The 12,464-nt window shown below is 44.7% G+C and overlaps 1 protein-coding gene across 1 annotated transcript; it reads left to right on the top strand.

Annotated features, from left to right (window-relative positions):
• Positions 1–4,010: 4,010 nt before the first annotated feature.
• On the top strand, positions 4,011–5,726 carry LOC112639258 (matrix metalloproteinase-24-like). The gene is made up of 2 exons (XM_025412618.1): positions 4,011–4,796; positions 5,211–5,726. The coding sequence occupies exons 1-2, from the start codon at positions 4,011–4,013 to the stop codon at positions 5,724–5,726; spliced, it is 1,302 nt and encodes a 433-aa protein (XP_025268403.1).
• The last annotated feature ends 6,738 nt before the right edge of the window (positions 5,727–12,464 follow it).

Genomic DNA, 12,464 nt, shown 5'->3' with positions numbered 1-12,464 from the left:
ACTTCTATCCGTACGACGATATGAATTGGACTTCGACAAGAAACAAAATCGCCGTACTGTACGACGCCTACGCGAGATTTCGACGAAACGTATTACGGATCCGCGAGCGACTGAGACGCTCCTGACCATGAACAAATTTCTAATACTGCGGCCCGCTCGCGGTGATAGATTGTTCCCGCCAAAACGAAGCGATTAAGAGCGCCACTGTGGACGTTCGTCTAGAATTCGACTGCAAGGAACAACGTTCCTTCTAACACCACGGCGTACCTGTCTCAATCATTCACGATCGCGTGGTGGATTGTACAATCCGTTGACGAACGTCGTGCGTAAGATCCTGTAAGACGACGCGTCGGACGGGAGGGGGGAGAGAGGAAACTCGAAACCGCGAAGATATCGGGGGAGGAGGGGGGGACGCGAATAAACGTCAGTATCTCGCGACGATGACCGCGACGACGTTTCGCGAGCGATATCGCCCCGCCGATCTTCATAGATCTGCAGGGTTTCGTCGTCAACGAGCGATTCGTGACGAAGGGAGATGGCGATACTCGCGAACGGCAGAGATCTGACGCATCACGTCTTTCGCCGCGCCGATGTCGTGGAATCTGTTGACGAAGAGCGAGAAGTCGCAGGCCTGTTGGCTGACTCTCAATCATCACGAATTTCACTGGACCGACGGACACGTGGAGTATAGGCACGCGAAACAGATCGTTCGCGACGCGATATATCGCGCGTCGAGGGATCTCGCGTCGAACGCCCGCGGTGACGATCTACGTCAAGGGTCTCGAGAAGAAGAGGTGGCTGACCGACATCGCGGGAGAGGTCGGCCGGAACCGGCTCGATCTGACGAATGGAGACCATCGACGCGGATTACGAGGATATCGGACCCCTTCGAACGCTAGCCGCCACTCGCGTCTATCGTTGCGGCTATCACTCGAAGAATTGCGCCTTGGAAAACGTGTGCAAACTGCACGACTGGTGGTTGGAGAGACGCGATCAATTGCGCGACATGTGAACGGAGACGCGTCGTAGATCAGTCTTACGCGTACTCTTATCGACGACTTATCATCCTGCCTAAAAGTATTATTAATATATATAATAATACTAAGAATATTAAAATAATATACTACGAATAATAATAATACTATATAATAATACTACGAATAAAATAATAATACTACGAATAAATAATAATACTACGAATATTAATACTAAGAATATTAAAATAATAATACTACGAATATTAATGCTAAGAATATTAAAATAATAATACTACGAATATTAATGCTAAGAATATTAAAATAATAATACTACGAATATTAAAATAATATTAAGATAATATTAAGATAATATTAAAATAATGCAAGATAATATTAAAATAACGTTAAAATAATGTTAATCAGCGAATAAACTCGTATCGCGCGTACGCGGTCGAACGTATTTTCCGGCACTTCCTCCGGAGCAATCGAGAATTTATCGCGCCTCATTAAATTAAATTAAATTACCGCGTTCATATCGCTTTAGATTACGGCGTTAACATTAGCATTCGACGGAATCACAAAGACTCGGCGATAGCGATATCGCAGGTATAATTAGCGCCGAGAGACCGTTTTTTCCTCAGAATGAGTCTCGCGATCTCGTCGTTGAGTGCGTCCGATATCGCGAGTGTTGTTCCTAACGTATCCAGCATTCATTCTCGGAGTTATTTTTTTTTTTTCACGCGAACGACGATGAGCGGCGACGAAATCTCGCGATTGCGAAGGATGCTTCGCGAATGCACGTTCACGCCGTGGATGTGCCTGTGGAAGATAAAGTACATTAGAAATCTCATGGATGCGATCCTCAATATAGCCGTAACGTGGAACGTAAGTACTCGTTCGTCTCTTTATTCTCTCGCTCTCCTTCGAGGAAAAAATACTACGTATATATTTTTTTTTTCACAGTTCGAGAATGAGGTTGAGATCTATGGATTCGTCAACATACGTCGCCGACATTGGATACGACAGGCGAGACTGAAGCAACGGCGATTCTTAAACTCCTTATGGTGCGACCGGCCGTCCTATAGAGAATGGGAGAGGCGCTCCCCTGATATCTACGCCGACATCTTTCGACTGAGAAAGATTGTTTCGACATGGAGCCGCTCGTCTCGGATCGCGCGTTTAAAACCGAGGATTTCTGCGACGACGATTCCCCCGTGGAGATATGGTACTGCGACGCGAGCTCGCTCGAGGAAACGAGCTCCGTCCGTACGGAGGACGAAGGATTTTTAACCGAGGTACCCCGATCTCTTCTGGTATAACGCGCCGTTCTCTCCTTTCGCGTCTCTCCATACGTATTATTATCATTAATACGCAGCTTTTACGTATTTCAGACGTCTCGTCGAAGGACGGCGTCGAAGGACGGCGCCGAAGGACGGCGCCGAAGGACGGAGTCGAAGACTATGCATTATTGAAGTAGACTACTATCGCATGCAAAGTTATCTCTTAAGATTGATCTTCGCGCGCGTCGAAACTCATCGTCGCTCGCGCGAACTGAGCTCATTCCGTCGATCGGACTCACCGCGTCTTCGCGAGAGATTCGTCGTCGTTGTGGTGATTGCAGTCGTAATTTTATCCCCCCCATATTCATATATTCCATTATGCCGGGGGGAGGTATTTACGATCGACTCGTAAATACTTATCCAGTTACTCCGAGTTTAAGTAGCGAATGGACCAATCAGGACCCAGTTCAACGTATTAAACTCCGATTAACTCGAGTCGTGGAACCCGGTCTTACAGCGGTATTTATGGGTCATTTACGGTCGATTCCTAGGTCATTCACGGTTCTCTTACGGTTCCTATGGTTCTTACGGTTCTTACGGTTCCTATGGTTCTTACGGTTCCTATGGTTCTTACGGTTCTTACGGTTCTTATGCTTCCTATGGTTCCTATGGTTCTTACGGTTCTTACGGTTCTTAGGGTTCTTACGGTTTTCACGGTTCCTACGGTTCTTACGGTTCATTCGCGAATGCTCCCCCGCGATCGTTTCGCCTCGTTCGGGCGCGGTTATACGGGTAAGCGCGAGGCTCGATATCGCGATACGTTCATTCGCGAATCATGTTTTTGCAGCTACTTTATTTTTAAATGGTCGTTCGATATCGGTTCGCAGGTCGTTCCCTGAGAGATATTCGAGCGGATCGCTCAAAATGGGTCCTCCACCCCTTATATAATAGTCGTACATTTCAATCGTATAAGTTTTAACAATGGTACATCGTAATCGTCGCGTCGCATCCATCGTCGATAGTCGCACAATTCAGCGAAGGAGAACTCGAAGACCCTCCGCGTTCTCTCGAACGTTGGAATGTTCCAATATAATGTTGTAATGTAAGGTTCGCCGACTACTTCGAGTTCCCCCCCCCCCAAGCTCGCGTATCGGCCGTGTAATTACTTCATTGTGTTAAGCGTTATACTAAGCCTTATACTAAGCGTTATACTAAGCGTTATAACCCTGTCGGCATTTGTACAAACACCTCTTACTCGAGCGATACGCTACATTCACCTCCTTGTCCTCCGACAAGTATCGCGAGACTAATATACACGCGCGTATCGCGTGCTTCGATATCGCGTCGAATGGTTCGATTTTACGTTCGAACAAACATGTGTGAAAACATCCCGCGCGCATGGGATTGTACTTGTTAATATTTACAGTCAAGAATGAGGAATAATTTTTTGTACGAATAAAAAATCATTTTTTTTTTCCACGAATAAAGAGTCGTTTCTCTTCGATCACCTCTCTAGCGCGTCCCGGAGTATCTCTCCTATCCCTTTTCTATTTTTTTTTTGTCATCGTTGTGTTTCTTTTTTTCATCCTTCTCGCGCGTCCGAGCGTACGTACCCTCCCCTCCCCTCGCCTCCTCCTTCTCCCTCGTACTCGCGCTTTCTCGCGTTCCGGCGGAGAACGACGACGCATCGCCGAAGGACGCGCGCGCGCGATAGTTCGCCACCGTCCCGACCCCCGCGCGTCTCGCACGAGCCATGACGCGCGTCGCGTTATCGCTCGCGCTGACGATATCCCTGCTCGCGGCCGTCGCGGCGACGTCGACCTACGATGATGTCGCGGAGGCGTCCCGTTATCTTCGAACCTACGGCTTTCTGGAGAACGAGGAGAATCATCAGCAGTCGTCGCTACTGGACAACGCGACCGCCCTGAGCGAAGCGCTGTCGTTGTTTCAGGAATACTACGGTCTGCCGGGAAACGGCGTTCTGACCGTGGAAACGATTCGCGTCATGCGCAGGCCGCGATGCGGCGTCGCGGACATTCGCGCCTACAGCCCGTTGACGAGAAAGTGGTCGAGGGCGCATCTTACGTGGAACTTCAAACTAGCGAACAGAGATACTCTGCGCACGACTCAGAGCGCGTTCGCTCTGTGGTCCGAGCAATCCGCTCTGACGTTCTCGCGCGACTCCCTGCGCCCCGATATACTGATATCCTATCAATCCGGCGCTCACGCGTACGAGAACAGCGACAACGGGGGCTCGTGCCCGTCGCCGTTCGCGGGACCGGGATCGGTCGTCGCTCACGCGTTCTTTCCGACGGGAGAGCCCGATCAGGTGACCGAGGTGCACGTCGACGAGACGGAGCCGTGGCACATCACGCTGACCAAGCCCTCGTCGGACAGGCTGTATCTCCTTCAGACGCTGACGCACGAGATCGGTCACACTCTGGGTCTGACTCACAGTACGAGGGATGACTCGGTCATGTACGCGTACACGCCTTCGGAGGAAAGGCGATATCCGCTCAGGCTGAGCGTAGAGGACGTCGTAAACGTGCGAAATCTCTACGGATCGAGAGAGACGACGACTCCTAGGATCGTCGACGTCACTCGACCGACGACCGCGGCGACGACCGCGACGACGACGACGACGACGACGACGACGACGACGACGACGACGACGACGACGACGGCGGCCTCGAGGACGACGACGGCGGCCGCGGCTCAGCCGACGACCGCGAGAACGGTCGAGCCGCCGCTCGTTCCCTCCGATACCACGGATCTATGCGCCTTGAAGCGCGTAGACGGGGCGCTAATCATGAATCGTCGCCTGTACGTCGCGCGTAAACGCAACGTGTGGCCCGTCGATATGAGGGAGAGACGCTACGGAGCGCCCTTCTCGTTCGCCGACTACTTTAAATTCCTCCCCCGCAATCTCACTCGCGTATCGGCCGTGTATCAGAGACCGTCGGGCGATATCGCGATATTCGTCGGCGACTACGTCTACCTCGCCGATTCGAATTTTCATCTTAAAGCGGGATGGCCTAGATCCGTCGAATACGTCGGATTTCCCCGCGACGCTAGGATAAACGCCGCGATAAACACGCACGCCGGGCGCAGTTACGTCATATACAACGACGATAAGATAGCCGAGATGAACGACTGCGCGATGACCGTCGCGAGGCACGGCGCTCTGCGGGACACGTTTTCCAGGATACCACCCGCGATAACGGCCGCCTTCCGTCACGTCGACGGTAATCTCTATTTTCTGAAGAAACGCGACTATTACGCGTACAGCGAGTTCCTCGACGCGATAATCTCGGCCGGTCCTTTCGATCTTAGCATACTGGGAATAGAATGCCCAGCCGATGGCATTCTGCATCGATTGAGCGAACTCGTCTCCAAGCTGTATCGCCTGGAATACGCGTCCTTCGAAAGACCGCGCAACGGCGGCGACGACGACGACGACGATGACTAAGATCAGGAAATCCTGAAACCTAACGTTAAGATTACATTTAATATGCTGTTCTAAACCGCTGTTCTAAACCGCTTCCGCTGCATTAATCAACGCGCGCGTCGAGAATAAAGATTTCGCGACGACGATCGAGATCGCATCGTATATATAAGACGCGTCTCGATCGTTGCGCGCGACATTTCCAACGATACTCGCGATTAACGCGCGTTCGATTCTCAACGGACGTCTACGACGAATCTCTCTACGACGCCGTCGCCACCGCAGTGTCTTCCTACGAACATCGAAGCTCTGTTCGCGAGACCGATCATGTTCGCCGGACTAGGACAGGAGTATCGCAGAGTGTTCGGGGACTCGTCCGCGACGCCCGCGACTCCGTCGGCGCCGCCGATGACGGGCCCCTTTGTCGTCCCGTCTAATCGTCGAGACGATTACGCGGCTTCCGCCAAGGACGAGGATACCACCCGCGATCGTTCGGACACTCCGCCCGTGATCAAGAAAGCGCGACTGTACACCGAGGACGAGTGAGTACGCGCGAGTCACCTCGCCCGAGCGCTCTCGATCTCCGCCTCGATCGGCTATTTCTCCATAATAACGTTGTCTTTTTTACAGATGGAATAGAAACTGGCTGTTCAAACGCGAGATCAATTTCGCGAGACATCCGATTCGAATACTAGGAAGACGATATCCTCTGACCAAGACGGCGTACAAATATATCGACATCGCCGTAGCCGTGAAGCGCGAATCTCGAGTCGACATCGTCCTAGGAGACTGCCACGGAAAGGAGATATCTCTGACGCCCGACATGTGGAAGGATCTGCTCGCTCTGCGCAACGATATACTGCCGTATTTCGATAACGAATTGGACGAGGCTGTCGCGCGCCCTCCGACGTCCATAATCGTCGGAACCGTGACGCTTCGATTCGGCAAGATAAACAATCTGAAGACTCTGCGCTTCGAGACGCCGAAGAATCGCATCGCTCTGTCGCAATCCACCGTGAAGGCGCTGTTCGTTCTCGAGCTGTGCGTCAATCGCATCATCGCGTCGTTGACCGGCGTACTCGAGACCGTGGACGCCAAGTTATCGCGTTTTCTAGATATCGCGACGGAGACCGACCACCCCGGCGATATTCCCGAAGCGATTCGCCGGCACGAGCACTTCAACGCGAACGATCTGATCGACTGCGAGTTGCACGCTCTGCTGTTCGGACTCTATCACAATTTGTAAGACGAAACGATCGCGAGTACCGACGTTATTCTCGACGTACGCATGTATCTACGCGTGTTACTTCGCGACGTAATAAATAAACGAATAACTAAATAAATAAATTGTACGCGTAATTTATTATCTCTCTCTTCTAGATTTACGTTGCCCTCGTCTCTCCTCGCTTCGCGAAGAATTCCCTCCTCCTCCTCCTGCTCGAAATAAATCTAATATACATCGTACATTATACATCGTATAAAATAATATTTTGTATAAAATCGTACGTTATATAAATCTTACGTCGTATCTCTTCCAGGCCTGCGTCGAACACATCCGCTCTATTATTAACGCCTTATCTCGCGCGACGCGCCCGACGCCGGGGCGATCGCCGCTTATCGCGCGCGTCTAGCGCGCCGCGTCCAGAGACGCTCCGATGCGCCGTAACCAGGGACGCGCGCCCGCCGTAACCAGGGACGCGCGCTCTCCCCCCCCTCTTCCTCGCTCCAGCGCGAACCGCGCTCCCCCTCGCCCCCGCCGCCCCCTCGCCCTACCCTCCGTCCGCTCCCCCCTCGCCCCGCCGCCCCCTCGCCCTCCCGCCGCCGCGTGACGTCACGACCCTCCGTTTACCCACCCGACGGCGAGCGGCTCCCCTCGCCCTACCTACCCCCCCTGCTCACCCGCGCCGCCGTCACCCTGCCCCTCAGATATCTTTCTATCTCTCTCGCTCTACGAGACCTCTCTCTCGCACCTGTGGAAAAAGTGGGTTAGAATCGACCTATTCTCCCTACTTACGAAATGTGTTACAAAAGGAAAAACAAAAAAAAATCGTAGGTGTTTTCCTAAATTGAATGCCAAAAGACGAAGGGATCAAGATTTTTCGGACTATCGTGATAAAAAATATCATGAAAAGAGAACAATTCTCGACTCTATACCAGGACTGAGATTGGTATCTAATGTACCTTTAGATTATATGCACTTTATATTATTAGGCGTTGTAAAAAAAATGCTAACATTATGGATTCATGGCGAAAACACATATAGACTTGGTCGTTTACAGATTCTTAAAATCTCAAAACGATTTGAAAGTGATATGAAACCATTTATTTCAAAAGAATTCGATCGAAAACCTCAAAGTTTGGAGTTTTTGAAGCTATGGAAAGCTACTGAATTTCGGCAATTTCTTCTTTACACAGGGCCAATTGTTTTAAGAAAGATTTTGCCAAAAGCGATGTACAACCATTTCATGACGCTCCATGTTTTGATAAGAATATTATGCGATGCGGAACAGCATCAAAATAAATGGAACTACGTAGAAAGTCTTGCGAAACATTTTATCAGGTCATTTGCTAAAATATACGGTGTCCATCATGTAACGCACAACATTCATGGTATTATCCATCTCGTAGAAGATGCAAAGTTACATGGATCTATAGAAAAGTTTAGTGCATTTAAATTCGAGAATTTCATGCAAAAATTGAAAAATATGATACGTAAACCAGAGAAACCACTTCAACAAATAGCTCGACGATATGAAGAAATCCAAAATACAAAAACTACATGTTCACATTATAATGAAAGCACGAACGATAATTTAGTACCTGTTGCAACTTCTCTTCATGTCAACGGTCCTTTACCTGAGAACTGCATTAATCCACAATATAAAATTATACAATCGTCGAATTTTACTTTCAAAATTGCTGGAAATGCTGATAATTGCTGCATTCTGAAAAATGGTGATATATTTGAAGTTCAAAATATAGCTTCCTGTCGTGAAACCCGAGAATTAATGATAATAGGTCGACAACTCACTTCGAAGGAAGATTTTTTCACGATTCCATGTCAATCAACATTGCTAGGCATATATAAAGTTAAATATACGAGCAGTAAAAACTTATCCTTACGATCACTCAGCGCTATTGTAAACAAATGTGCCACACAAATCAGGATTTGTTGTTTCCATATCTCCACACTAATGAATAAATTTTAACTAGAATTATAAGAGTAGGGAGCAATAGGGCTCTTGTCCACAGAACGCGGCAAACATTTCCGTGTACAGAAACCTATATACATGTCATAATATCTGGCCAAAATATATAAATACTGCACTGATATAAATATCGTATAAAAACACGGGGATCGAACACACAATATGTGACATGAGATTTTTAAATATGTGACAAATAAAATTTAAAATTTTAATTACGCTATTAGATAATTTATTATATACAGTTAGGAGACATGTCGTTCATATAAACCATGGAATATTTTTAATTTATTAAATTTTCAGTTCCTGTCAAGATGACATCATCTAATCGATATATGGTTATCGAATTTGAGGATGGCGTTTATCTTATCCCAGAAATATGGATGACGCCTCGAAAGACACATTGTTATTGGCCTCGATATAAAAGTCAAGCAAAAATTTGGAAGGCTATAGAAAATCAAGAAGCTGCGGATGTAGAAAATTGGAATTTAATTGATATTAAAGCAATATTGATTTCGACGAGTATGTTAAATTAATTTCTTATGTTTTCTATAATTTTAAAGACGGATTTACATCCAATCATATATCTTAAATTGTCTTAAGATCCCATTCAGCCAGTGAAATAATCACATAGCATCATTGAAATCTTAAGACGATCTCAAATTTAAGATCAGACTATGAATACCGTCCACAAATGCATTTGCAAAAACGGATTCTACAAAACTTAAATATTAACCTTCATATTATTTTATTTATTTTTAGAAACTTTTAAGCGTGGAAAAGAGAAATGCAGACCGGCTCTTAAAATGTCTGATATTAACACTGATTCAGATGCTGATAAAGTTACATCTAAATGGTCATCTGTAATTGATCCTTTTCCGATAGCTGATTTTAATGACACAATAAGTGTCTTCAGTAACGAAGATAATGCTGTGGGCAGAAAAACCGATCGAAGTGCAAATGGTTATATAAAAAGAAATAAAAATAAAGATGTTCCTAATAATGAATCATCTGTTTCTCAAGAGTCAAGCATGTTGACGCATGAAGCTCATAATCGTAAGGAGTAAATTTATTTTAAAAAATTGTAAAAAAATGTAAATATTCATAATAACATATTTATCCTTTAACTTTATAAACTATTTTTTATTGGTTTTATAGATGAGAATTGCAACAAAACAGTTCTTAGGACAATAGCCAATATAGATTTAAAAATTGATAACTTACTATCTGAGATTCGTAATATTACAAAAACATTAATAGTAAAGACGACAGACGAGGCAATAGAAAAAACGGAAAGTAAAATTTTGAAAGCCTATCCCTTATCGACAGAAGCTGATTTACAAAAGGAAGAACGACGTCTATTAAGTGATTTACATTACAAGAATGATTTAGTAAGTATATATGTTATGTATATATGTGTTGTGTATATTTTTTTAGTATTTTATTTACATTACGAAAGAGGGAAATTCGTGTACCATTTGGTCGAGTCACATGTAAATCATAGAAATAAAACTGATTAATTAAACCTTATATTCTGTTAAAAAATCATAGGCTCTCTGTAGCTCTGTAACTTTATTTCTTTCTTTGTTTTGCTCTTTCTCTCTTGCTCTACAGTTACATTGTTTATAGAGGTACAGAGTTACAGAGCATTTTTACAGAATAGACTCCTCAAATAATATCACGTTAACTGTGCATCTCGTAAATGTTTGAATATTTTTGCAGATTAAAGACTTAGGTATTTTTGTGCAGAACGATGTTAAAAGTACCGTTTCAAAATTAATGCAAGAAATCATGAGCAATGTTCTGGCTTCTAATTACAGTTTCCATGGAGCTCACAAGAAAAAAGCATTTGAGAAATTAAAACTTTATGATGTTATATCAAGTAAGTCTAATTATATCAAAATAAGTATATAATTTTATGCTGATGATTCGATTATAACCTTTTCTCTCTCGATTTTATTATTGATGTATCATAGCATATTTAAAATAGCAATTATATAAATAACAATAAATAGCAATTGTAAATAGTAATTATAAATTATATAAATTAAATTATAAATTAAATTAGTAATTATAAATTATACAAATTAAATTAATTTTAATTCTTGTATTATCTAATTCATCTTGGAAAGCATTCTACCTGAGTAATGATATAAGGCAGGTTCTAACCCAGGTCTTCTCAGAGGGGGTGAAGCGCGCGGAGGATTACGAAGGCGCGGGGGAATGACGTCACGCGGGACGGAGGGGATTTCGGCAGCGGCGCGTGTTAGATGTTTTATCGCAATATTGTATTACATGCCCGATTGATAAACAATATTGCGTACGAACATGTTCGGTTTATAAATAATATAAACAGCAGCATTTCTTCGAATGGCAACGCGTGCGAGGGAGAGGGGGGAGCGATGGTGCGAGAACAACGCGTGCGAGGGAGAGGGAGCGATGGTGCGAGAACAACGCGTGCGAGGGAGAGGGAACAATGGCGCGAGAACAACGCGTGCGAGGGAGAGGGAGCGATGGCGCGAGAACAACGCGTGCGAGGGAGAGGGAGCGATGGCGCGAGACTTACAATTAGCGCAACGATGATGTCGAACGAGGCTTACAACTAGCGCGAGAGAGAGACTTATAATTAGCGCGAGACTTAGATTAACGCATGGAAGATAACGAGACTTATAACTAGCGCAGGGATGGGAACGCAAGGAGAGGCATGCAAAATAAGTAGATATTTTTTTTAAAGTAAAATATATATAAAATTTATTTTAAAATGTGTGTGTGTATATTATACATATTTGTGTGTGTGTGTGTGTATTTAAAATTAAAATAAAATGTAAAATATAAAAATATAAAAATATAAAAATATAAAATATAATGATATAATGATATAATAAAAGATAATTATAAAAAATATATAAAATTAATTTGGGGAGGGTGCGCCGGTTCAGGAGGGAGGCGGCTCCTGTAACAGAAAAAAAGATATTGAATTAATACAAGCGTAGTTAGAGAGAGTTAAGATTTAAAAAAAATAGTACTTACAATGTTTTAATTTGTGCACATGGGGCACATGTTGCACGGTAATATTTGATTCAATGATTTCCTGCACTCTTTGCAGGATATATTGGTTAAATGCTGATAATTTGTGCAGCGATGTTCCCGTATAGCACTAGCTTCTAGAAATAAAAACGATAGTTCCAGGAAGCATTCCGCACAATATTTCCGTCCACATTCCACATAATAGAACGATATGCAACATATTTTTATTGTATCGTTCATCGTCAATATTTCTGGTAAGTCTAAATTTCGTTCTTTTATTTGTAATAGTTCATCATCACTATTGACACTCTCGTAATCGCTGTCCGCCAAAGGTTCTACTTCGATGTCAGCGTCATCTTCATCATCTTCGTCAACATTCATTACATTATTATTTTCAATGATCATAACATCATCATCATCGTCATCATTAATGATAATAATATTTTCTTCGGCCATTTTATAAAATACACAAGAATAATGAAAAAAATTCATTTTTTCTTCACTTTTGACGACTGATTCTTTACTTTTG

This window comes from Camponotus floridanus, unplaced genomic scaffold (assembly GCF_003227725.1).
Source record: "Camponotus floridanus strain SB8 unplaced genomic scaffold, Cflo_v7.5 scaffold531, whole genome shotgun sequence".
Classification (NCBI taxonomy): domain Eukaryota; kingdom Metazoa; phylum Arthropoda; class Insecta; order Hymenoptera; family Formicidae; genus Camponotus; species Camponotus floridanus.
Note: the sequence above shows the minus strand (reverse complement) of the source record. Positions and strands in the feature narration are given on the sequence as shown.